Raw genomic sequence first — 26,222 nt, forward strand, 5'->3', positions numbered from 1 at the left:
GAGGATCTCAATCTAATGCTGTATGATCTAGCTGACTATCAGAGCACCCAACATTGCATCAGCAGCAAGATGGGTATGGGAAGAAGAGGTGGAAGCTGAGGGGGAAATGTAGCTGCCTGCCCTGAACAAGTCTCTCTTGTCGATAGACCTGCTTTTTATTTTTTCCCAAAGGAAAAAAAAGGCTAATTTAATTATGTTTCTTGGGGACAAGAACCGTGTCTTCATTGGTATCATTCATTGCCTGAAAATATTAAGAATAGTTTGTTGTTGTTCTTATAAATTTAAAATTAATATTTAAATGCCATTATCTTCAAAATAAAGGCATTAAGCACATTGTTGAAAATAAACAGCATAACAGGGTAATTTTACTTTAAAAAAAATTCCTTTTTACTTTTGTTACTGTTTGTTGAATACTGTTAAATTAAGGGAGGGAAAGAAAGACCGGCTCCTCCCAAGTCCCCACCAGCACCACCAGGAAGTTAAAAGGCTGAATGGGTGCCTGGGAACTGAGCCCTAAACCCCGGTGAAGGCCCCTGTGGCCACACTGAGCAGGAAGCACGTGACCACCAGTAGAGCCACTCACCTTCAGATGGAGCATGCTCCCTTGGTGAGGAGTATCAGGAGTGCCAACCACAATGAACTGAAGAGCACAGGCCCTTCTCCAATTTCCTGGGGGTTCTTTTATAATCTTAAGAGAAGAGAGAGTGTTGGAAAATTACTTAGATTGGATTCCCTCAATTTTAAGAGAATAATGGCAAAGCCAGATTGAATCCTAGCTAGAATAATGTATAACACTTCTGGCACTGTGGAGCAATCCATTCCTGTTATATTTTAAATTTTTAAATTCTGCAAATCAAAAACAGAAAAGCAAAATGAAAATAAAAATCACACATACCCTACCACTCAGAGATCACCAGTCTTAATATTTTGGCAACAACTTTTCCTGAAAACAAACACACACACCTATACATATATTCATGGGATCATACTTATGTACTATTGTATAAACTGAACTTTTTTTTTTTACACAGCATAACATTGCAAATATATTTCCATATCAACAAAAACATTTCTATAATTATATTTCTGCAACATAATTTTAATAGCTACATACTATTCCATTATATAGAATACATGTTCTATGATGAAAATAATGTGCACAATCAAATCATCAGTATAGGATTTTTAGACTTTTCCAGTGCTATTTTTGTTATAATTAACAGCACTATGATAATTGTAACTAAACTCCTTTAAGCATCCTTATTAAACTCCCAATTTCCTTAGTATAATTTCTTTTTTTAAATAGATCTTATTGGAGTGTAATTGTTTCCCAATACTGTATTAGTTTCTGTTGTACAACAAAGCGAATCAGCCATATGCATACATATGTCCCCATATCCCCTCCTCTTGCATCTCCCTCCCACCCTCCCTATCCCACCCCTCTAGGTGGTCACAAAGCACGAAGCTGATCTCCCTGTGCTATGCGGCTGCTTCCCACTAGCTATCTATTTTACATTTGGTAGTGTATATATGTCCATGCCACTCTCTCACTTTATCCCAGCTTACCCTTCCCCCTCCCTGTGTCCTCAAGTCCGTTCTCTAAGTCTATGTCTTTATTCCTGCCCTGCCACTAGGTTCATCAGTACTTCAAAGTGTTTGTACAATGTTAAGTTTTTAAATACATATCACAAAAATTTGAGGCACATTTAAATATTTTTATGAATTATATTCTCTACTTAGAGAAATTTTATTGGTCTATTATTAAATCATCATACCAAAATTTTCACTTCCTTTTTCCACACTTAAGGTTACATTATGATGACAATGAATATAATACTCGGAAATTGTACTAGGTCTTATTTTTTCTAAAAGTTAAAGCAGTTACCAGGTGCTTACTTTCTTGAATCTCTTCTACACTTGGAATTTCAATAACTGGGCTTGTAACCCAATTTTTTGGTCTACTACTATAGGCAAATCTCTCTAGTAGTTCTATACATTTTTTGATTAAATTGATCATATTGCAAAGAACCATAAGCTGTCACTATTTAAATTAGGTGAATTTAAATTAGAATATGCTAGGCCTTTTTGATGTGCAAATTTACTTGTAAAGGCCTTGTCCACATAGCAGTTAAATGCTCAGTCTTTCCATATTAGCACAGCATGAAAGGCAAGTTTTTATCTCTTGGTAGCACACATTTACTTTAAAAATATGCATATATGTGTGTAGATGCATTCTAGGGGTATGCTTTATTGCTTACGGATATGGAATAAATTATTTAACTACCAAGCCAAATATTTGCAAATGTGTTTTGCTGCTGCTTCTAGGCTGTATAAAAAACCACTAGCTAGACACTCTCTTTTCTGCTATCTCAACCTTAGAAAAGAGTATAATTTAGCACTTTGCTTGATGATTAACTCTTTTCAAAGGCTCAGAACATGCTGGTGGTTAGACAAGGGACAGAATATTTTAACTTTAAATTTTGGGTTAAGTTCACAGCATGGACTACTTCTTCACTCACACAAACTGAGAAAAATGTAAAAAAATATGACCCTTTTAGGGCCAACTGTTATGACATGCATGAGTTTCCCTAAGTAAATGTAATGCCTGTATACAAGATGCATTGAGACAATATGCTAATTCATATATTTGGGAAGCATTGGGGACATAGGAATTGGCAAGTCATTTTCATAGGAAAGTCCGATTTTTAGAAACACAACAAATTGGGCAGTGGTATTATGACTTTAATCATTTGGATGAAACAATGAGATAATTACGGATAATGGCTCACTGCTGTACTTTCAACACCTTCAGGGTTCAATTTCACCCAAAAGTGAACAGAGCCAGCACCACATGGTCTGCTATCAAGCACTGACCTCCCTGATTCAAATGCAAAATGCTATTGCAGATGAAATTCACTGGGACAAAATGTTCAATAGAAAGATTACATTTCCAGTGGGGCAGAAAGATATTTGCCAGCATCTCATTAAGGCACCGATACAAAATCTTGGATTTCAATCAGCGTTGAGATAGAATGGCAATAATCCAGTAGCAAGAATGTAGCGAGGGCTTTGTTTCTCGTAGCATCATGCGTTTTTCCCATCTACAATAAAATCTTGAAAATTTTTCCAAGGGGATAGATATGGAAAGAAATAACCTTGTAGTCATTTTAATGTCAGCCACGCAAACGCATTCGGTGAATCCTCTGCGGACGGATAACTCTGCCTCTGACTAGCGGAGGAAAAGGTGACATCATTTACATTTAGTTCAACACGTGAAAAAGCCTGAAATTCTCTGCACCGTAAATGTAGCTTCAATTCTTCCACCTTTGCAGCCCCACCTCCCATGATTAATATAGTCCAGCCATTTTATTGCCGGCATTTTATCCTTTTCCCCTAGAAGTAATTTACCGACTTAATGGAAAAGTGAGAGATTTGCTTTAACAGATTTTATGAATTTAAGCAAAAGGCCCCGCTGAACATTTCCCTCTGGAGAGAGGTTATTCTTTGGCCAGGAGGCATTTGTAATAGTTCAGTAATCAAAAAAGATTTGCCTCAGGCTTGCTAATTTGCTCAGTCTCTTAAGTAACAAAAGGATCTAAACTCTGCCTCTCAATTTAAAGTGAGCCCATAAAAGCTTCCAGCTTAGCAAGAGATCTAAGAATCCACAATTTGAGCTTTTAACCCCACTTCAATTTGTGCGAGTGTAATATCATTAGGGGCTGATTTCTACTTCGGGGTAGCTGTGGCTTTTCATGGAATTTAGTCCTTTATCTGAGAGGTGGTGGGGTGGGAGAATACTTTGGAGCAAACTACTCCAGAAATAAACCTTGTTCCCCCGGAGGGATCAGAAGCTGGGAACACTGCAGATTTCATGGGAAGGGCTCTTTCCTCTGAAGTTTTTGGTCAAGTGAAGCCAGGTAAGACCCCTGGACTAAGTTTTGATTAGGGTGTAGAAAATTCAACTGTATTCTTCTTAATTTGCACAGCTGCATCTGAAAAAGATACAATCGGGCAGAATTATGACACCATCCACAGCTGTATCCCCAGCGTCTAGAACAGTGGCAGGTACTGAGATGCTCAGTAAATATCGAATGAACTGTAATAGGACAGAGCCTTTGTCATGGGATATTGTCAGTATCAGGGAGAGACACTGCCCTGTTGCCTGGTTATATCCACAGCCTGCCATTCTTTGACTGGCTTCTTTGGGCTGGTTGCTCCATTTCCTCCTGCTTCCAAACACCTCTTCCTAGGATTGACTAATCAAACTGCACAACTTAATGGGAAAATGTATAATGAAGATTAGGGCCTCTCAACTCAAAAAAACAAGTAGAAGAAAACTAACCTATAAATCGATAATCTTGCCCAACAAACTTTACTTTAAAAAAACAAAACAAAACATAATTGAGAACCTGGGATAACCGTATTTGCTGGAATTCCTGAGACAGTTCTAACTTTTAAAATCTTGTCTCACCGCCCCTTAAATCATTGCTTAACCATGTTACAGTTATAGTTAAGCTCATTATAATTAGACTGGAAGGTAGGGAGATAACAGGAAGGAGGGAAGAGGTTTTGCCAAAGCTTAATTCAACTAAATTGTCTCCTCTGGATATATCATTCTGAGAGTTATTTAAAATCCGACCAAGCAAGCATGGACAGCCTCCCACAAATAAGGTAAAAGGGTTAATAATGCAAGCATAGGTAGCTCAGCATCTTCTGATATCCAATGTAATATCAGTAGTGATGAGACTAATTATGTTTGGTTTATAAAATATATGAAGAACCAACTGGAAAGAAAACATGGCACACTTAGGCAACCGGAAATAGTTCAGTTTGACAGAAACATAAGCCAGATTGTTTCCTTAACAATACCCTCTCATCTCCATTAGACATTTTTCCTGCAATGCCCTGCTATTGCTAGCACGGTTCTTCCTGATCACTTTGTGCAGGCACCACCTGACAACCCTTACCTGGCCTGCCACATTGGTTTGTTAATAGGCTAAGTCATACTGAAGTCTTTCAATTTTTACAATCGAGGTATAAAATAAACATAACTCTGGTTAGAATAAAAGTTCCTGTGGACTGCTTGCCATAGGCAAAAGAGACAAAGAGGAAGAGAGAAAGAAAGAGACAGACAGAGAGAGAGAGAGAGAGAGGAGAGAGAGAGAGAGCAACATGTAAAGGAATTTTGCCTTTGTAAATAATCCCTCCATTTTTCTTTTATCTTTTTCAAAATGTGGATACAGTTTGTCTTAATTTTAATTTTAAATTAATTAATTAATGCACATATATAGTTTAAACAGTCAAATAATAATACAAGGACTCTGCCCCAAACTTCCCTACTAGTAATATCTCTTCTTTTAGCTGCTTATCCTTATTTCTAAATAATATTCTTAGGCTACTATTTCTTGACTTTTTTTTTTCAGTTTTAGATTTTATCTGACTTCCTACTATGTAAGATGAGCATTTAATTCTTATCCACATATTCTCCTCATTCTCCTATGTACTTCTCCATCTTCTCTTCATTCTCCTATGTACTTATAATTTTCATTTTATCAATATTCAATATCAATTTAATCAATATTTCATTTAATTCAGTGTTCATCATTTTTAAAATATTATTCACAGCTAAGCTACATAGTATTCTAGAAATACATTTCTTTATGGTACAATAATTGCCTCATATTTTTATTTGCTTAATTTTCTATGATTCATCTCCAAACTCTCTGAAAGAAGTGTAAATATCCTTTCAGTACATGAGACACACCCAGTAATCTAGCTGTTCCATTTTGATCATTTTACAGACATCCTGATGGAGTCCCACATTCTCCAGCTCCCATTTGGCTTGTTTGTGTCCAGTCCTGCTAGATGTTGAGAACAGTCTTCTCCCCTGCCCTGTATTGCTTCTCCTGTTTCCCAGACCCTATGTCTTCTTTCTTGGCTTACTCCTTTGTTTCTGCAGAAGAGTGTTATAAAATTTCTTTTCTTTCTTTTCTTAAAATAATATAAACTTGTATGGGCAATGAAAACTACTTGTTGGGGGTCTTTTAGCTACATGTTTTTCAGACTTGAATTTTAATACAACTTGCAATATACCTGAAAGTCAAAGACCATCAAAGCTCCTTAGACCACCCTTTGAGAACCTTTATTAGTTCAAGAATCAACCAAAACACAGACATAGTTAGACCTATTCTCGTCACTATGAGAAATACAGAGAAAAATATAAGACACCTAAGGAGTTTACAGTCTGATTGAGAAGTGTGATAGGCAGAATAAGGACCTCCCAAATCATGTCCTAACTCCCAAAACTTGTGAATATGTTATGTTACATTCGCAAAAGGGAATTAAGGTTGCTAATCAGCTAACCTTAAAAGGAGAAGAAGATGATGACGTGATTCCAGTGGGCCCAATGAAATCACATGGGTCCTTAAATGTAGATGTGAGAGGCAGAAAGTGAGATGAATGCATGCCACCTGAAACCTACAGTTAAACAAAGACAATAATTGCGCTAGTCCCCTAAATTAGTCTGTTTGTTGAGTCAGGGGTTTCACTTTCTCTCATTAACTAGAGTTTGGTTTCGGAGGTCCGGAAATCAGTTACTTATTTGTGCATAAAACTTACACCAAAGAGCAGAATTGAGCATTGATTCCTCCTATTAAGCGTGATTAACCCTTCACATGAAGACAAGATGCTTTCAAAGTTGACTTGGTTAAATCCTCTTAAAACAGTTACTCCTCAGGACCAATACCAAAAGAACATTCCAATGCTCACCTATGCATTCCTCTCACATGCTACAAATATGTCTTGCTGTACTTTTGCTTTCCTTTGCCATAAGCATTTCCAGTTGTCTTGCCTAGGGGTTTTCACAGGCAGATAATCTTTTCTCTGAAAATCTGAACTGTTGTTCGTGATTAGAATTCCAAGGCAAACATGCCAAGAAATAACTACAAGCGCCTGATTATCCTATAAGAATATTCTTCAGTTCTTAATTATTTGTCACATTTGTACTTAGCAGCAATAAAAGCTTCTTCACTTCCCTCTGTGGGAAGCTGTGATAATGTTTTCACTTGAGGCTCCAATTGTAACTGAAAGTGGGGTCCAGCAGCTCACCACTCAAAAGCCAATAAAGAGGCCAGGTTGGTGGAAAGGAAAGTTTACTTTATTTAGGATACTGGCAACTGGGGGTGGGGGGAGGGCGGACGCCTGTCCAAAGGCCTACTCCCTCCCCCTCACCCCCCTGACAATCAGCCCACAAGAGCTTTTATAGACAGAGGGCTGTATGTAGAAACACCGTCAGCCCTGACAGTCATCTTGAAACTGGTCATCGGGTGGTCTGACCAGCGTCATCTTGATTGTTTTAAGTACAGTTAATCTTCAGTTTCTGGATCAGTTTGTTCCCATTTCCTTGAGGTCAGTCCTCAGAATTGTGGTAGCCTGTGTCGTGGCTACAGTCTGGTCACCATGTAGTTAACTTCTTTAACCTGGTGGAGGTTCAATATCTATAAGACAGCTCACAGGATATGGCTCAGAATATTACCTGTTTAGGTCCTTGACTTTGCTTGACTAAACTCTTATTGTTTTTTCCTGTTTTTCTTTGCTTCTGCATTTTTCTCACTTCTCTGATTAAACTTATTCTTTGGCTACAGTTTTTTTCACAGACAAAAGGCAGGCAGAGGACATGGGGGCCAAGGACCTGCTCCATTTCAGAATCACCAGGGCTGTGTAGGAATTTTCAGTGCTGGGAGTGCTACTTCAGTGCCAAGAATATGGGAATTTTTAAAGAGAGGAGTGTAGGTTTTTCAAAAATGGCATTATCAACCCCCTTATGTAAATCAAGATCTTCCTTGACTGGCCTCTCACTGGTGGCAAGGTCTTGTGGTTTACAGAAAGTAGTTAGAGGAAGAAAAACAAATGAATCCTGCATCCTGGCTGCTTTGCCTCATTTGCCATTTGAAGGGAAACATCATGCATTTGCAACATAACCTTTTTTTTTTCTCAACACGGCCCCAGACACAAAAAGAGAAACTATGCCAAAACCAAGGAAACAAGAAATCAGAGGAAGATGGAGATCAGAAAATGTATGTTAAAGATCAGGAGCCAAGGAGGAAAGAAAAGGATTCTAAAAGACTGTTAATTCATTAGATTAAATTAAGGTGTTTAAGTCAGTAAGCAAGGAGCTTGGGAGGCTCTAGGATTTTTGTTCTGTAATGTTTTAAAGTTTTTAATATATTCAGAGCTGAGTTACATATTTGGTCAATCAGTGACAAACCTATAGAATGTCTATGATTTCAAATTCTTAAAATGAAAAAGACTCAAGCCCAAGGAATATTACGTAAGGGAATATTCTGGCTAAGACAATCAGGACTTGAGTAATATCTTCCTTTGTTTCTCAAGAATAACAAAACCTACCTTCTGGTTTTGGATGCAATGTTTTAACTGTACTCTACATTATTAATGTAAGGATGTTAAAAGGGGAAAAATGGTCTTTTTTTTTGGCTAGTAATTTTGCTGGCATGAACTGAGTGAATGGCAAAAACTCTTTAGGGAATTTTTAAGAAAAAGGAAATTTTCATGATCAAATTCTGAACTAAGAAAGAAATGTAAGTTACTTTTTTCTAAATTAGCACTTTACAATAAGGTAAGCACCAAAGCAAAGATTTTATATTGTTTTCCTAGCTGCAGAAGATTCTGTTCAATTCCATGAAATACTAAAGAACAAAGGACTAGTATCACAGAGTGCCTACTATGTGGTAGGCACTGCGTAGTAACTTACAGTGCATGTAATCCTCAATGAGGTACTAGTATCCTCATTTTTCAAATGAGAAAACTGTGGTTCAGAGAGGTAAAGCAACTTGTCTGAGATAAAATCCAGATCTGTTTTAATCCAAAGCATGTAATCATCCCACCTCCCCACTGTGACCCCAGGGAGTTAGCTAGTGTCTAATGATGGATATGACACTCAAAAACATATAACCAAATTAATACTATAAATGCCTTTAAAGATAGATACATATCTTGGTACTTCAAGAAGAGAAAGAGAGAGCGATCTCACAGAGCCGGAAATGGCAAGTTCAGGCTTAGCCTTCTCAGTAGAGAACAGTCTGGAATTCCGTGGCACAGCAGAGAGTGGCAACCACCCAACCAGAACCCTTTAGCCCTGCCTCAGAGTCCTCAGAGACCAGTAGAGACACATCCCATCAGGACACGGGAGCTAGTTGAGTGTCCCTGAGAAAAGGCTAGGCCCAGCACATTTCCAGCTTCTGCTACGCACACCTGCTTGCTCTGTCTCTTGCCTGGCTCGCCGGCTGCACCCATCTTATTCACTTGCTATCTTTTTCACCAATGATGCCACTCGGGGTTTTTCTCCGTTCCTCCAAGCTCTCTCTCCTTCTCCTCCCACCTTAGGGCTATTATTGCACATGCATCTACCTGCAACGTACTCCAATCTGTCAGGAGTTTTAGATGGAATCATCAGAAACCGACTGTGGCTGATTTAAGCCTAAGAGAAATGGAGTGTATTGGGTGGCTCACAGAATTTCCAGGAAGGCTGCAATACGAGGTTTGGAGATTAGGAAGAGACAAAGCAAAGCTGGACAAACAGAACTTCAGGCAAAAATCACACCCAGAACCAGCCTGAAGAGGGCTCTGTTGCCTTTGCCTCTGAATGCAATGCTCCCTTAGACAAGGATATCCTGGAATCACTGCTCCAGAAACTGAATGTTGCTACCACACTCATTGCCATCAAAAGAAATTCTCATCTCTGCTTTTTGGTATCACTAGTTCCTGATTCACTGCCTTAGACAGATGACTCTGACCAAGTCTGGGTCATGTTCCCAAACTCTAACTGCAAGGAAGGCTAGGAAAGTGAGTAAGTAGGTGGGCTTTGGAGAAGCGTGCCCCTCACCAAGACTCACACAATGGGAAGGAATTCAGGAAAGGAATTCAGATGCTAAATAGCCAAAAAGTTCCACCCCTCATTTCTTCCCCTGCTTGCCTTTTCAAGACTGGCCTCTTTACAGTTCAGGTCTTTTGTTGAACCAGCTCCTCAGAGGCCTTCCCTTGACCACCTCATCTTAAAAGATCTTCAGTCTGTTGTTACCTGCACCATGTTTGTTCTTTCACTGTACTTATCACAGTCGATCATCATTTATTTGGACTGTACCTTTCATGAGTGCCTTGATTGCTTTGTTCACCTGTTTCCTAGTGCCCCGACCAAGCCTTACACAGATGCTCTCAGTGAATAGCTGTTGAATGAACGAGTAAGCGCATGAATACTTAAGAAGGCAGAGACTCTATCTGCTTAATTTTCCTCTAGATTCAATGTAGCTTTACGTTGAGGGAGTTTCCACACATTACACTGGGAATTAATCGAATTACTTTATAGGCACAGTCACAGTCTTATTAATCAGTACAATACCATGTTCCATTTTGTATTTCCATTATTATTATTTTTTACTTGAATGGTAATGCTTATCTAATTGGCATGCTATCATGCTATGGATTTTCACTCGGCAGTTTCTGCTTATAATTGGCCACTTTTCTTACCTGAAAACATAGAGATTTAAAAATACGTTTGAAGAGGTGTATCTTGCTCTCTGTAACAAATCAGGTATAATCTTGTTTGCTATTATATGCCAAGTGTTTTCTTATAGAGAACTTCATAATCGAGATCCAGAGGTGGCATTAATGACTAATGACTTCCCGGCTATGTCAGGATCTGAGATCGTTAAACCTTTTTAGGAATGTCTTCCCCACCACTACGCTGTTAAGTCCCTTAATGGTGCCTTAATTGGGGCTTTTATTGACTGCATCAGTTCAGTAAATATGTTCTTAATTCATCATTAGCTTTACAGTAATGAGTGTAGCCACTCAGTAGCCACTTCCAGCAAGCTGGCTCCTGGCCCTGTGCCTCTGGACTTTGAACATGACTCTGGTCTAGTACTTCTCCACCAAAAGAATCTGAGACCCTGACATCTAGAGTCTTATAGATCTTTGCATTTTCCAGAATGTTCAACAGAGGACTGGACACATATTAATTATTACTCCATTGAATGTTGGCTACATGAGGTTAGTGGCTATTTAAAAGCCTCTTTTAAATGTGCCTGTGTTCTATCTCCACACTTAATGTAGTGCTTGTAAACACTGTCTACAGTAACTGCAACTGGCTCCTTGTCCCACCACCCTGGGAAGTCTAGAGTTTATGCTAAAAGGGCTTATCCCTTCTACGGGTCCTTATCCCTCTTGCAAAATTCTGTACTATATTTTGTGTGTAGGTGAATTTATTCAAGGAGAGGTTGTAATTTTCACCAGCCTCTCTGAGTTAGAAAAGTTTAAGAACTACTGCTCCAGAGGCTTCTAAATCTCAGATTGTCTGTCGGAAGTATAGGTGGAGAAAAATTCTACCTATGTGCACACTTTCTCTCTCCCTGTATTCCTAAAAGAGGAGAAGTAGTGGTAACAGTAATGATAGTAATAGTAATAATAAACGTTCATGGACACTTACTGAGTGATAGTCATTTTTCTAAATACTTTTCATGTATTTCTTCTTTTTTCTTATTTTACCCTAAAACCCTATAAGAGAGGTAGGTCAATTGAAGAATGATCTTAAAAAACACACACACACACAGAGCTTCCCTGGTGGCGCAGTGGTTGAGAGGCCGCCTGCCAATGCAGGGGATACGGGTTCGTGCCCCGGTCTGGGAAGATCCCACATGCCGCGGAGCGGCTGGGCCCGTGAGCCATGGCCGCTGAGCCTGCGCGTCCGGAGCCTGTGCTCCGCAACGGGAGAGGCCACAACAGTGAGAGGCCTGTGTACTGCAAAAAAAAAAAAAGAAAATACACACACACAGATGTATTTTAGCATGGACCTTGTTATTCTTTTAGTTCTTAGCTTCAAGAATTTGTGTGATGATCCATTTACTCTTTATATATGTATTTCCTTTGATTTTTCTTTAAATAGAATCCAACACTCAAAATTTATGATTTGATACAATACATTTTAATAAACTGGTCTGGTTGAGAAATTGGATATAATAATTTATTTTTTCAATTAACTGATGGTTTGCCAATTAATGCTTTAAACCTGCCTAAATTAAAAAATCTCTATGAATAAGGTATAGAGACATTGACTTTTTGGTCTTCCCTAAGTTTGGGGCCCTGTCTCACTGTTACCAAAGCTGACCAAGACACACTCTTGAATGACTCCCCACTGTCACTGCCCTAACTCAGATACTGTCAGAGGTTCCAGGGCCTGAGGAGAGACTAGAAAAATTAAATCAAGGGATCTTCCCCAACTTTGGGCCAAGTCCCATGTCTTCCTAATTTCTGCATTCCCTACACCGCTACACCTTCAATCACTGCACCTTATAAATGTGTATAATGAAAATCCACTGATTTGAATTGAACTCAGAAACTCTTCTTCTGAATACCTTCACCCGTGTTCTCTCTCATCCCAATTGAGTCATTGGGTCTGTAGCTTACATAATCACCTTCTCTTGGCTTTTCTTCTACCTATCTTTCTCCGTTACCATTTTATAATCACTTTATTCCACCTGTTCCTTGAATGCTGGTGTTCTCCAGGGTTCCATATACAGCTTTCTTCTCTTTTTATGTACATTAAATCCAAGGCATTGTTATACATGTCCATCTTCCATATCCATATCCATCTTCATTTATCTATATGTATGTGATTCTCAAATCTACATTTCCGGCCCAACATCTCTCTTGAACTCCAGATCCATATATGAACTGCCTGCTGTATGTCCCCATCTTGATGCCCACTGGCTTCTCAAGTCAAACATTTCCCAAAATAAGTCACAATTTTTCCTCTTCTCCTATATTCCCTGATAGCATCCAGTTAGCCAAGATATCGGCTTCTATTGGAGAAGAGATTCCTTTCTCCTCACCCTATGTTTCCTTGTGGCAGGATCTCTTCCAGAGTACAACCCCTGGCCTGTTTCCATCCCTTCCCTCATTCCTCCCTGTAGGAGGAAGAGAGAATTATATACTTGGCGAGTTTGGGAGAAAAAAATTGAGTATATTCAGCTTCCTCCTTCCTTGGTTCTTTCTTCTTTCCTTTGGCATCTAACTCCACCTGTTCCTTCATTCCTATTCCAGCCTCTGATTGGCTAATTGGCTCCAAGGCCAGGGAAACACAAGGACTATGGGATCTACTGCTCTGTGGCTCTGCCTCAAGTCACCCTTAATGCTGATCAAGTTCTCACTTTGTAACTGCTAGCAACTGACTCATTTTTTCAGGCCACATGTGACCAAGTCCCTGCCTGCCATCCCAACTCTGGGAACCCCTATCTTGTGTCTCCACCCCTGGTTTCCCTTACCACTACCTAATTTCCCCCCTAATCTATTAGTTCTCTGCACCCAGGGCTGTCTTGGTTGAACCTTAACCCCTTTAAGTCCTTGTGGCTGGATTCTCATTTCCTGCTACCACACTTCCCTCATGAAGGCCATCTGCCTGGATCTGATGCTAGCTAGAGTCACACTTGCTGCAACCTGCCCGCTTAGCACCACAGATGTCTTTCTGTTTCCTCCAGAAAATATTTAGGGGATGGAATCAACAGTGATAGATGTGGGAGATATGAAACGTGAAAAGGATCATTTTGCAGGACTGTGGCTGTAATGACTGAAGGAACTGTGGTTTCGTTCAGTGACATGGGGAACAGGGGAGGAGCAGGCTTGCTGGGAAAGATGACAGGTCAGTTTTAGACACATTGAATTTGAGGTGCCGTGGATCTCCAGGATACATCCAGTGGAGAGTTGGATGTATGGCTTGGGAGCTCGGGGGATAGTGAGAGATATATATAAAGCTCAGCATCTGTCAATGACCAAGATTTCTATATTCATATATAGCTGACAAGATCACTGAGCAAACCAAAGTTCTTTTCCTGTTATGCAAGTCTGTACATGTTGTTAATCAACAGTTCTGTATAATTGGAAGCTCATTTCCATGTTAATGTAGAAAGTCTTAACCACCCTGAAATTTGCCTGAAGTCAGGAAGGTCAAATGTTGAATAAATATTTATTCAGAGGGGAATATTACAGATCGATGCTTCTAACCTGAAAATCAGTCAATCTGGGTCTGGTTTGGGCTTTACATAGGGTTTGTGGTTGTTTAGCTATATTACACCTGCCCATTAGTAATTGTTGTTTTCCACCCTTACATTAGAGAGGTAGCATATTGAATATGCAGGAGTAACTTTTAAAAAATGATACAAGATTTGATTCTACCACAAGAAAGTAAATCAATACAAGAAATTCTGGGGGAGAAAGGTATCTCCCTACCACACTTAGGGTGGGGGGTATGTATTCCTTTAAAGGGGCACTCTTAATTCCCATTACAGTTAATGGGAGTTGCGTGTGTGTATCGAGAAGCACACAAGCCTTGCTGTCTCTATCAGAAAATGATTCTTTTTGTGTTGATCCCCTAGCTGTGTTTTCATTCTACCTTTTAAAACCATTACACCTAACAGAGTTTTGAGTGCATTATAGGTAACTTTAAGAAGCCGTCATTATCTCCTCTCTCTTAACCACATCATAGGGGGTAGAAAAGTGAGAGCACAGTATATACACCATGCTGAGGAGAGGAAACGTGCCTTGGATTTTTGAACCCTCAGCCTATTTTCTGTAATGCTTGGTGGTGAATCACTCTTAAGTGCTCCATCATTCACTAGGATATGTACTTCCTGCCAAAGGTTACCAGATTACAAAAGTATCCTCAGCTCAGAAGGGACTCATAATTCACCATCACCTTATTTTGACACTAAGAGAGAAAATATGTGCATCAAGACAAGCAGAGGAAATAATGAAAAAAAAAAAAAAAACCCACCAACTATATTAAGTTAACAATGCAGCAAACACTCCAAAGTGAAAAATACAGACTAGAACAATAATAAGGATAATAGAAAAGTAATACTGTTAAATTATGAGGAGAGATTTGCTGGTCAGCTCCTGAACACTTCCCTGAGTGAAGATAGTTTCTTAAATAGCTTCCCTTAGGCATGAGAGGAAATGGGAAAGTTAAGATAGTTTCCAAAGTTGGAATAAAATAGTTGTGCCAATGTTTCAAAAAGACAAGGTCAAATACATTTCCTGAAGGTGAAGTGGAAATATTTAGAAAGTATAAAAACACAAGTGACGTGGAAATAATTGTTAACTTGCAAAAGATGAGCAGTCTTAAGGCACAAAGGCAGGGTGGTGGAAACATTAGGAACAAAAACAGTGAAATCTTATAGGACCTTTGATTATCATGTCAAAAAACTAGGAGAGATGTAATATTTATGAAAAGATCCCAGGAAATATGCTCTTTGCCTGATAAAAAGGTCACAGGAATGTATATATTAAATTTTAGTACATTTCATTTTAGCAGAGTTTATAACCAAACAAGTGACATTTACAGAAACATACTAAAAGTATAATTACCAGAAATCTTTGTGTATCACTAATGCAGCTATAAGTTTCTTTTTTACAACATAATTTCATAAACTTTGTACAATGAGGGTATATATCACAACAGTTGTCAACAGTTTTAAATGCTATTCGACTACCTGGGAAAGACTTACTGGAGTTCCTTGAGTAGTTTGTGATGCCTGGATCACTGGGTGACACATTTCTAACCCTTTCAAATTCCTTCCTCTTCTGATTTGGGTGTTGCATCTTTCTAATGGTTTGTGAGTTTGTTTAAGTGCCACAGTTTAATATGCTACTTTTTTCTTAACTTCTCTATTGAATATAACCTATAAACAGTAAACAGGACCCGACTTAAGGTACAATTTTTTAAAGATTATATAAATCCATAAAATTTATACAATTTTACAATGTACAGTTGTACAATGAATTTTTTATAGATTATATAAATTTGTGTAACCCCCCCACCCAGACCATGATATGGAACATGACCAGCACACCACAGACCTCCCCATTTCTCCTTCAAATCAATACCCCCATACCTCATAGCTACTATTCTGACTTATATCGTGAGATTAGTTTTTCCTGCTTTAAACTTTCATATAAATGAAAGCCTCCAGTGTGTTCAACATGTTACTTATATAAAATTTTCTAAAGGTTGGCATATTGAGTTCAAGTGTAATTCTAGATATGAGTGTGTTCAGCAAATGCACTTTTTATTTATTTTACTTTCTCTTACAAACTATTCTGAGAAGTTTTATTTATTTATTTTGATGTGGACCATTTTCAAAGTCTTTATTGAATTTGTTACGATAATGCTTCATTTTATGTTTTGGTTTTTTGGCCACAAGATGTGTGGGATCTTAGGTCCCCGACCAGGGATCGAACCTGCACCCCCTGCATTGGAAGGCAAAGTCTTAACCACTGGACCACCAGGGAAGTCCCATCTGAAAAGTTTTAAAATGCAAGCTCCCTGTCTCTCTCCCCAAAACAAAAAACCCCTTCAGTACTAATGCTTACTATGATTTCTCCTCAACTCTGCCAATTTAAGAAGTAGGAATGGCATGGTGGTTTGAACTAAATAATATCTGGAGAACTGACCGTTTTTCAGCCATTACAGTCTTTCTAATGAATGCTGATAATGAGGTTTTAAAAAGTGTTAAAAATGAAACGAAATAAAAACGTGTGGGTTTTTTTTTGTTATTACACATTTACTTTTTTTTGGTTTTAATTCAAATGGGCCACAGGACAAAGTCTTCATTTTATCCTAGATCCCAAGACCTCTAAGCCTCTTCTCTAGAGACATTCATTGTCACTCACTTCTTGTGTATCCTTGCAAAAATAGTACACACAGATATGTTTCTTCTTTTTTAAAGAAATGGAATAAGTCTATGCAAATTATTCTGTACCTTACTTTTTTCAGTTATAAATTATAATGGAGGTCATTTGCCATCAGCATGTAGAGAACTACCATACTAATTTTAAAGGTTTCATGGTACTGCATTCTATGGCTATACCTTTATTTACTTAATCAGATTTTAGAATTTGAAAAACAGATATGCATCGCTGTTTGGCCAGTGATTCTTTAACCACAATGAGAGAGAAATTTCAGGACACTAAGATATAGAAACCAGTTAAAGGGTTTCATATATTTTTTATTCCCTATTAAGTGCATGGAAATTCCAAACAATATCTAGGTATTTCCCACACCTCTTTCAGCTCCCTGCCTGAAAGCAAGAGTCTTCAGTTCCTCCAGCCCAGAGCTGACATATTTCCCTCGGTGAGTAGGTTTCCCATGGTCTTAGAGAGACCAGACTCCACAGAATAATCTTGGCTACTCTTCCAATGAAAGGAGGAGATATTCTGACCTTGTAAAAAAGCAGTAGTTTCAAGACTGAAAGTTTTTCCTCTTAGGGAACAAGGCAAGGGTGCTCTGTTTCATCACTTGTATTCAACATTATACCGGAAGTTCCAGCCAGAGAAATTAGGCAAGAAAAAGAAATAAACTATATCTAAACTGGAAAGGAAGAAGTAAAACTATCTCTATTCACAGGTGACATAATCTTTTTTAAAAAAATAAATTTCTTTATTTTATCTATTTATTTTTGGCTGCATTGGGTCTTCGTTGCTGTGCATGGGCTCTCTCTAGTTGTGGCGAGTGGGGTCTACTCTTCGTTGCGGTGCACAGTCTTCTCATTGCAGTGGCTTCTCTTGTTGTGGAGCACGGGCTCTAGGCATGCGGGCTTCAGTAGTTGTGGCATGTGGGCTCAGTAGTTGTGGCTCACAGGCTCTAGAGCACAGGCTCAGTAATTGTGGTGCATGGGCTTAGTTGCTCCATGGCATGTGGGATCTTCCTGGACCAGGGTTCGAACCTGTGTCTCCTACATTGGCAGGCAGATTCTTAACCACTGAGCCACCAGGGAGGCCCATAATCTTATAATATATATAGAAAATACTAAAGAATCTACAAAAAAGCTGTTAGAGCAAATAAATGAATCCAGCAAAGTTTTAGTATACAAGGTGAACACACAAAACTCAGTTGTATTTTTATACACTAGCAATGAACAATCCAAAAAGGAAATTTAAAAACCAATACATTTACAATAACGTAAAAAAGAATTAAATACTTAGGTAAAATTTAACCAAGGAGGGCAAGACCTGTACACTGAAAACCAAGAAAAAAAAATTACTCAAAGAGATTAAAGAAGGACTAAATTAATGGAAAGATAATCTGTGGTCACAGATGGGAAGACTTGGTATTAAGATGGCAGTACTCTCTGGAGAATTTTTATCATAAATGGGTGTTGAATTTTGTCAAAATCTTTTTCTGCATCTATTGAGATGATCATATGGTTTTTATTCTTCAATTTGTTAATATGGTGTATCACACTGATTGATTTGCGTATATTGAAAAATCCTTGCACCCCTGGGATAAATTCCACTTGATCATGGTGTATGATCCTTTTAATGTGTTGTTGGATTTGGTTTGCTAGTATTTTGTTGAGGATTTTTGTGACTATGTTCATCAGTGATATTGGCCTGTAATTTTCTTTTTTTGTGGTATCTTTGTCTGATTTTGGTATCAGGGTGATGGTGGCTTAATAGAATGAGTTTGGGAGTGTTCCTTCCTCTGTGATATTTTTGGAAGAGTAGTTTCAGAAGGATAGGTGTTAACTCTTCTCTAAATGTTTGAGAGAATTCTCCTATGAAGCCATCTGGTCCTGGACTTTCGTTTGTTGGAAGTTTTTAAATCACAGTTTCCATTTCAGTACTTGTGGTTGGTCTGTTCATATTTTCTATTTCTTCCTGGTTCAGCCTTGGGAGATTGTACCTTTCTGAGAATTTGTCCATTTTTTCCAGGTTGTCCATTATATTGGCATATAGTTGCTTGTAGTAGTCTCTTATGATTCTTTGTATTTCTGTGGTGTCCATTGTAACTTCTCCTTTTTCGTTTCTAATTTTATTGATTTGAGCCCTCTCCCTCTTTTTCTTGATGAGTCTGGCTAAAGGTTTAAAAGTTAAAAATAAAATGGCAGTACTCCCCAGAGTGATATACAGATTCAAAACAATCCTTACCAAAACCCCAATGTCCTTTTTGTGTGGGAATAAAAATATCCTTCCTAAAATTCATATGGAATTTCAAGGGACTCCAAATAGCCAAAACAATCTCAAAAAAGAACAAAGTGGGAGGTCTCACACTTCCTGATTTCAAAACATACTACAAAGCCACAGGAACACTTCCATGACTCCAAAAGTTTCCTTTTGCCTCCTTGGCAGTTAGTCACTCTCTCCATCCCAGCCCAGGCAACCCCTGATTTGCTTTTTGTCATTGTCTAGGATTCTGCCTTGTTTAGAATTTCATAGAAATGCGATCAGTACATAGTTATTTATGTCTGACTTCTTTTACTTAGCATGATGTTTTCAAGATTCACTCATGCCGTTGTGTATATGAGTAGTTCATTCCTCTCTGTTGCTGAGTAGTATTCCACAGTATGAATATATTACAATTTTATCCATTCACCAGTTGGTGGATATTTGGGTTATTTTCAGGATTGATTTTTTTTGTTGTTTTGGTTTTTGTTTCATACAGTTATATTCAGCTGTGTCAAGTTCTGGATTTCTTTTCATTTATCCTGTTTGCAACTAATTGGAATTCTTGAATCTCTGGAATGGTGATTTTCACCAGTTGTGGAAAATTGTCTTTACATCTGAAATTGCCTCTGCTCTACTTTCTCTCCCCTTCCCTTCTAGAACTTTATGACATGCTTATTAGACCTACTTCTCCTATCCTCCATGATTCTAAATCTTTTTAACATACTACCTTTTTTTCTCTCCATATTGCATTCTGGATGGTTCTTTAGTATTATCTTCCAATACACAAATTTTCTCTTCTTGACCTGTTCCTAATATTTCTAGGACCCTGGGAAAGAGTACAAATGGAAGGCAACATACTATATAAATATATTTAAAAGTTAGCAATCAAGCTAATAAAATATTAAATAAAATAGATTCCATCCTCTGACCTTGATAAAGACCAAGTTTGAATTTTAAATTCTTGGATAACTAGAGCTCTGCCCTATAATATAGTGGCATAGGGAGAGCTAACTCCTAACTGTTAACCCCAAACCTCTGTCTTCTCTCCTCAGCTCCATTCCACACTGGAAGGGACATCAAATGTACACATTTAGACACCCAATTTACAAATCCTAATTCCATCCATAGTCCCATGAGAGCCATTTCCTGGCCACCCCCTGAGGGCACAGTCTACTCTCAGGGGGAGAGACCTAAGGAAGAGGTCTGCATGAGGAACTGGAAGCAGGCTTGGGGCCATCTGAACTGGGAATTTCAGGGCCCCTGGTGGCAGAAGTATGATCCAGAAGGGGGCATATAGATGCTGTGTGACTTACCATATCCTTAGCCATGCAGATTTTTTGGATGAAGGCCTGCACATTCTCCAAAGTATAGTGTCCAATGCTGTGTAAGGGCAATACTGCTCTCTTTAGCTATGTTTAACTCATCTATTGAGTTTTAAATTTCAGTTATTACATTATTGATTTCTAGAAGTTCCAGTTGGTTCTTTTAATAATCTTCTGTTTTACTCATATTTTAAGTTCCTTCTTTAATTTTTTTCAACATGTTAACCTTACTTATTTTATATTCTGTGTCTGATAATTCCAATATCTGAAGTCCTTGTGGGTCTTATTCTGCTATCTGTTGTTTTAGTTGGTTGGCTCTTGCTTTTGGTGCCTTCTTTCTTCATGTGTTTTGTGATTTTTGAGCTCAAATTTCTTAAAATTTGTCTGTGTAGAATTCTCCAAAGCCTGGAATAAGGATGGATTTCTATAAAAAAGATTCATTTTTGCTTCTCCTAGGCACCTGAGTACATGACAAGTCTGGGACAACTGTAAACAAAATTTTCCATCTGTGTTTTTACGAACCATCCAAGTACTGACATTTCAGGCTGAAAATCCACATGAAGGCCCATTTGTGACTACACATTCTCAGGGAATTGCCTCTTTATTCCCACCCCCCTCAGTGGTAAAATTGTTGGGCAGTCCTTCAGGAGTAGGAGTGGATTTCTTATATCAAAGATGTGTTTGGAGGTTTCTTTTTAAAATCCCAGTCTAGAGTAGGCCTTGGGCTTTGTCTTTTTGTGATCTGACCCCTACAGGGCTGTGAAAATTCACAAGGTTAGGTAAGTGCCCTCAAGGTTCCTACCTTCTTTTATCCTAAGTATTCTTTACTGTCTTGCCAGCTTCTTGAAGCAAGAAGGAAGGTATTGGGCTTCCCTGGTGGCGCAGTGGTTAAGAATCCACCTGCCAGTGCAAGGGACACAGGTTCGAGCCCTGGTCTGGGAAGATCCCACATTCCTCGGAGCAACTAAGCCCATGAGCCACAACTACTGAGCCTGCGCTCTAGAGCCCACGAGCCGCAGGTACTGAGCCCACGCGCCTAGAGCCCGTGCTCCACAAGAGAAGCCACAACAATGAGAAGCCAGCGCAGCACAACGAAGAGTAGCCCCAACTAGAGAAAGCCCGTACGCAGCAACAAAAACTCAATGCAGCCAAAAATAAATAAGTTAAATAAATAAATTTTTTTAAAAAATTAAAAAAAGAAGGAAGGTGTTTTATCCTCATTTTTAGTTGTTTTCAGTGGGAAGGTCAGTTGGGGTACTAGTCTGCTTTATTGCTGTAAAAGTCTTACACAATGTTAATATTTCTTTAATCTATTTTGCTTAATCCCCACTGCTAATGCATTCGCTCATACACATGTAATTTCTGGTTCCATCCAAAAGCCTTCCAACTGCATTCCCTGCTTCTAGTCTCTACTCTGCCTATTCTCTCCATATCCCATCCTTCCAACCAAGCAGGATCAATAAGGGTCTCAGCAAGAAACAGAGTTCACTCAAATAGTTCAAATGAAGGTCTTTTAATGAAAGGATCAGTTGCAGAGGGGCTAGCAGAGGTAAGGAAGCAAATAAGAGATGATGAAACACTTAGAGACAGAGGAGAAGATAAAGAGACAATGAGAGAAGATAAAGTTTCCAGAGCCCAGTGAAAGGCAGAGCCATAGAGGAGGGGCCACCTGGCAGGAGTTGTAGTCATGGAGGGATGAAGCTACTGCTAGAGATATAACATCAAAGGAGAGAAGGAGTGGGGAAGAGGTCCCAATTTCACTTTCCAGCTGCCTTCTGATAACCTTACCTAAGCCTCACTTTCATTAAACCCAACCTCAAAGAAGATGAGGTCAACCCCCAGAGGCATGAGCTTGGCAGAGAAGGGCAGGAAATGAGTCCAAGGGCCAAATAGAAAATACTAGCACACCAGTCTTTCCTCAGACACTTCAAAAGGTCAGTTGTCTAATATGCTAAACTTATCATACCATTCTCCTGCTTAAAATCTATCAGTGGATTCACATCATCTTCAGGACTAAATCTAAAGTGGAATATGTGACTTCACCCCTGCCCATGGCTTCATTTCCCCAGTTTTTGTCTTAGCCTACAGCCATTCTGAATTATTTCCAGATTCTCCAGTAGTCCCTGATCTTATACCTCCTCTGTACATTGGCCATATTCTTTCCTCTTCCTAAGGCAACCTTATGCATCTACTTTGCTTGGCAAACTTCTACTTAACCTTCCAGAATCAGACTTAGCTCTGGAATCACTTCCTCCTGAAAATTTTATTTTTCAGAGTTTTTCCATCACTTCCCTACTTAATCCCATCATAATACTTAGTTGAACTGAGTGTCCTGACTGGCCCTCCCCCTTGAGAACAGAGATATGCATTTTAGCTCACTGTTCCTGGCATACAGTAGGTAATCAATAACAATTCTTCAAATTAATAAATGAAAACAGAAAGAAAACAAAAAGGGAGTATAGTTATAAAGCTCTTTGAAATTTTAGGTTATGGGGGAAAGTCTTGGAATTGAAGGATTTCCTTTCTCAAATTTATTTCTGAGATATTTATCTAGTATATAGGCAGAGCAAGACAAGGAAAAGACTAGACACAGGCCCAAGGACTTAGATTTTGAATCCTAGGATTACTCTGAGACTTGGGCAATGTCCTTCTAGAATATAAGAAAGACATTGCTTTGGTGTCAATGCTTTAAACAAAAATTTAAAAAATGTGTATCAATCCACACATTTCTGGTATATTCATATTCCAATAACTTTTGCTTTCTTTGTATATTAAAAAAAAACTAAAAAAATCTAAAACTGTAGAAACCTTCTTGTTTGGTTTAGATTCCAATAGTATGAAATGCTTTCTTTTATTTATTTATTTTTGTGGTATGCGGGCCTCTCGCTGTTGTGGCCTCTCCCGTTGCGGAGCACAGGCTCCGGGCACGGAAGGTCAGCGGCCATGGCTCACAGGACCAGCTGCTCCATGGCATGTGGGATCTTCCCGGACCAGGGCACGAACCCGTGTCCCCTGCATCCGCAGGCGGACTCTCAACCACTGCGCCACCAGGGAAGCCCGAAATGCTTTCTTTTAAAAAATTCTTTGAAATAAAACCCAAACGCTACCTCCCACACTGCAACAAAACACTGAGGAATTATTTGCTATGCTGATTAACATATTCTTATTGATTCATTGATTGCAACAATTATCATTTTATTTGCAGGCTCAAATAAATATTCCATGTGTACATGGAATATTTAAAGAAACCTAAATTTAAAGAAATGTGGGAGGAAATACAGGAATCAGAGGTTTTCTTGCTAATTTTCATAACTGTAACACCCCAACTAAGCAAGTTTACAACCACGAACACTAGTGAAAACTGAGTAAAGACTTACAGATCTCTTTCTAATTAAAGAAAATTTCTCACATTTTTTTGACAGATGAGGCTACACTACATTTTCAAAATTTAGATTTTGTATTCTAGATTTTGCTTAAACCTCTATAAGGCGTTTTTTTTCTAATACTGGTATAAATATCCTGGAACGTGTTCACCAAATGTTCAATGTAATACATAGGTTCACCACTTGAAAATAACACTTCTTAAACATTCGGCCAATGTTGAGTCAAAGATCTTAAGATATAACACATAAAACATTGTGAGCAATGACCAGCGGACAAGACTACATTAAGGAGAACTGCTGGAAGCTTCTCTTTGGAATTTTGAAGGAAGGCCTCAAAGTGGGAACTCTAAAGACTACGGAATACTACATGTCCCAGCATACTTTGAGACTACCGTTGACCACAACTCCCAGAGTGCATTGCTCGCCGTACGCAGGTTTTCCTTGTAGCTGGGGCTTGTAGTTCTCCCTGGTCGAGTCAATCGTTAAGGCGAGGGGGTTGTTTGCTTACCCAGCCCCAGGCTATTAGGCTTAGTCTTACAGGTCTTGGCAAAGCGGAAACACTTCGGGACCGTGGGCGGATTCTTTGTCTCATCTCTCGGCTTCTGCTTTACACAGGTAAGTCACGGAGGGGCTACAGTTCCCCGCAGCAGGGCCCCCCCTTTCTTTCTGGAAGCGACCTCGCTGTGGTGAAGCCATTTGTCCCTCAGCTCTCGCCGTAGCAGCCACCGCCCATCCCTCTTTGTGCGCTTGGGGAAGCCGCGGAGCTAGTGGCCGCCACTGTTGCCTTTGGGGGCAAAGGAGAGGGACGTTACTGGGAAGTTGCTGGCAGGCGGACTCTTCCCCATCCCAGCACCTGACAGGTGGGTTGACTGTCCTTTCTTTTAGGCCCTTCTGTCTGCTGTGTCTCACGTCGGGACTCAAAGGGCGGCTTGGCAGTTACTGCTGACAGCGCCGCCCGGGCCGGGCTTCGGGAAGGAGAAGCGGGGAGAGCCAGGTGCGATGACTCAGGGAGGCCAGGGGAGACGAGTCCACTCCCTTACCTTCTGGACCCTCCGGAGGTGCCCCGAGGAGCCTCGAGGCTAGTTCGAGGCCTCCTCCCCTGGACCTATCCTGCACCGCTCCCTCTTGGCCGTGACCCCAGGGGAGAAGTGACTCCTTTTCGCCTTGCTCCATTTTATAAATAAAAGTCGCTATTACTTGCGTTGACAGCGTTTTCCTTTACTTGGTGTGTGTTGGAAAGTACCCGAACGCGGAGGTTGTAGCACAAAATACCTGAGACTTTCTCTTCCTTGGAGTTTTAAGAAAGTGAACGCGTCAGTCATGGAGGCTCCGGCCTCTAGGAGGTTGAGCGGACCTGTCAGCTGTATGTAGTTATCCGGTCAGACTTTGTTGTTGGGCTTTGACTAAAACCGTACTTACTTTAAGTATAGTTAATAGTTATTGATGGTAATATTTGTGTTTTGCTTCTTTTTAATATTACTGTTACATGGTAGTTTTAGAATTTATAGAAATTTTCTGTGTGACCGCCTGTTTTATCAAATTTCTAGGAATGAATGCAAAACTCTGATAGCAGATTTGATCTGTGTCATATAGCTTAGCTTTTAATGCCAACCCGTGTCCTCTAAGAGCTAGAGACATTGTGTTGAATTTGAGCATGTGAACATTAACAGAGCTTACTGGTGCTAGTTACTATGCTCAATTCTGGGTATTTATTTCTTATATACATTTGTTTATATTGGTAATTTTTTTCAGGTCTTAGTAATATATATGCTTCCGTTATTTTAAAAGTAGAGTTTGTATGTTCTCTTTAGATAGCATTGAACTACATGGCCTCTCGAGACAGTTATCTTCTTGAAAGACTAATTTTTTTTAAAGAGTGCTGCTTTTACCAATGTATTGATGATTGTAAATGATTATATGCTTCTTAAGGTCGCGAACATGTCTGACAAAAGTGAATTAAAGGCAGAGTTGGAACGTAAGAAGCAGCGGTTGGCTCAAATAAGAGAAGAAAAGAAGAGGAAAGAAGAAGAAAGGAAAAAAAAAGAAGTATGTTTGATTTTTTTAAAGATAATATTAAATAATTGGATTTTAAGTACTCATACCTTTATGCAGTACTTTCAGAATAGTTAAAATTCCAGCAGTTGTGACTGCAAATATAGCACTTTAGGTGAAAAGTTCAATATGCATATTTAGTCTTCTAGGGATATGTTTATTATATAAAGTAAGAGGCATCTGCCTTGTAATAGCTCATAAAACATGGCACATACATCGTAACTTAGTTTGGACTTTGAACTTATCTGAATATTTTACTCGTATAGAATAGATTATTAATTGATTAGGGGTTTATTTAATTGATCGTATCTCCTTTATCATGAGTTAGTTTATTGAAGTATCTTTACCAAGTAGTGGGTTTGATACTATCGTAAAGGTGGACTAGGTACTTACATCTTCTGATTTTTGGCATCACCATTTTATCATGTATGGCAGATATACATTGACCCTGAGC

The 26,222-nt window shown here is 39.1% G+C and overlaps 1 protein-coding gene across 18 annotated transcripts in view; it reads left to right on the plus strand.

Moving 5' to 3' along the window:
* Positions 1-24,132: 24,132 nt before the first annotated feature.
* DYNC1I2 (dynein cytoplasmic 1 intermediate chain 2) overlaps positions 24,133-26,222 on the plus strand; it is a 51,452-nt gene continuing 49,362 nt past the window's right edge. For 6 of the 18 annotated variants that reach the window (XR_010839132.1, XM_067026287.1, XM_067026290.1 and 3 more), the window contains exons 1-2: positions 24,448-24,576; positions 25,646-25,762. Coding sequence is in view for 17 of the 18 variants with exons in the window: in XM_067026287.1 (XP_066882388.1) it covers positions 25,655-25,762 (108 nt within the window). In the remaining variant the exon portion in view is untranslated. Of the gene's footprint in view, positions 24,332-24,421; positions 24,577-24,601; positions 24,711-25,645; positions 25,763-26,222 lie in introns of those variants that run through there. The other 12 variants (XM_067026292.1, XM_067026288.1, XM_067026298.1 and 9 more) reach the window with 12 other exon arrangements.

The sequence above is a fragment of the Kogia breviceps genome, chromosome 2, assembly GCF_026419965.1.
Source record: "Kogia breviceps isolate mKogBre1 chromosome 2, mKogBre1 haplotype 1, whole genome shotgun sequence".
NCBI classification, from domain to species: domain Eukaryota; kingdom Metazoa; phylum Chordata; class Mammalia; order Artiodactyla; family Physeteridae; genus Kogia; species Kogia breviceps.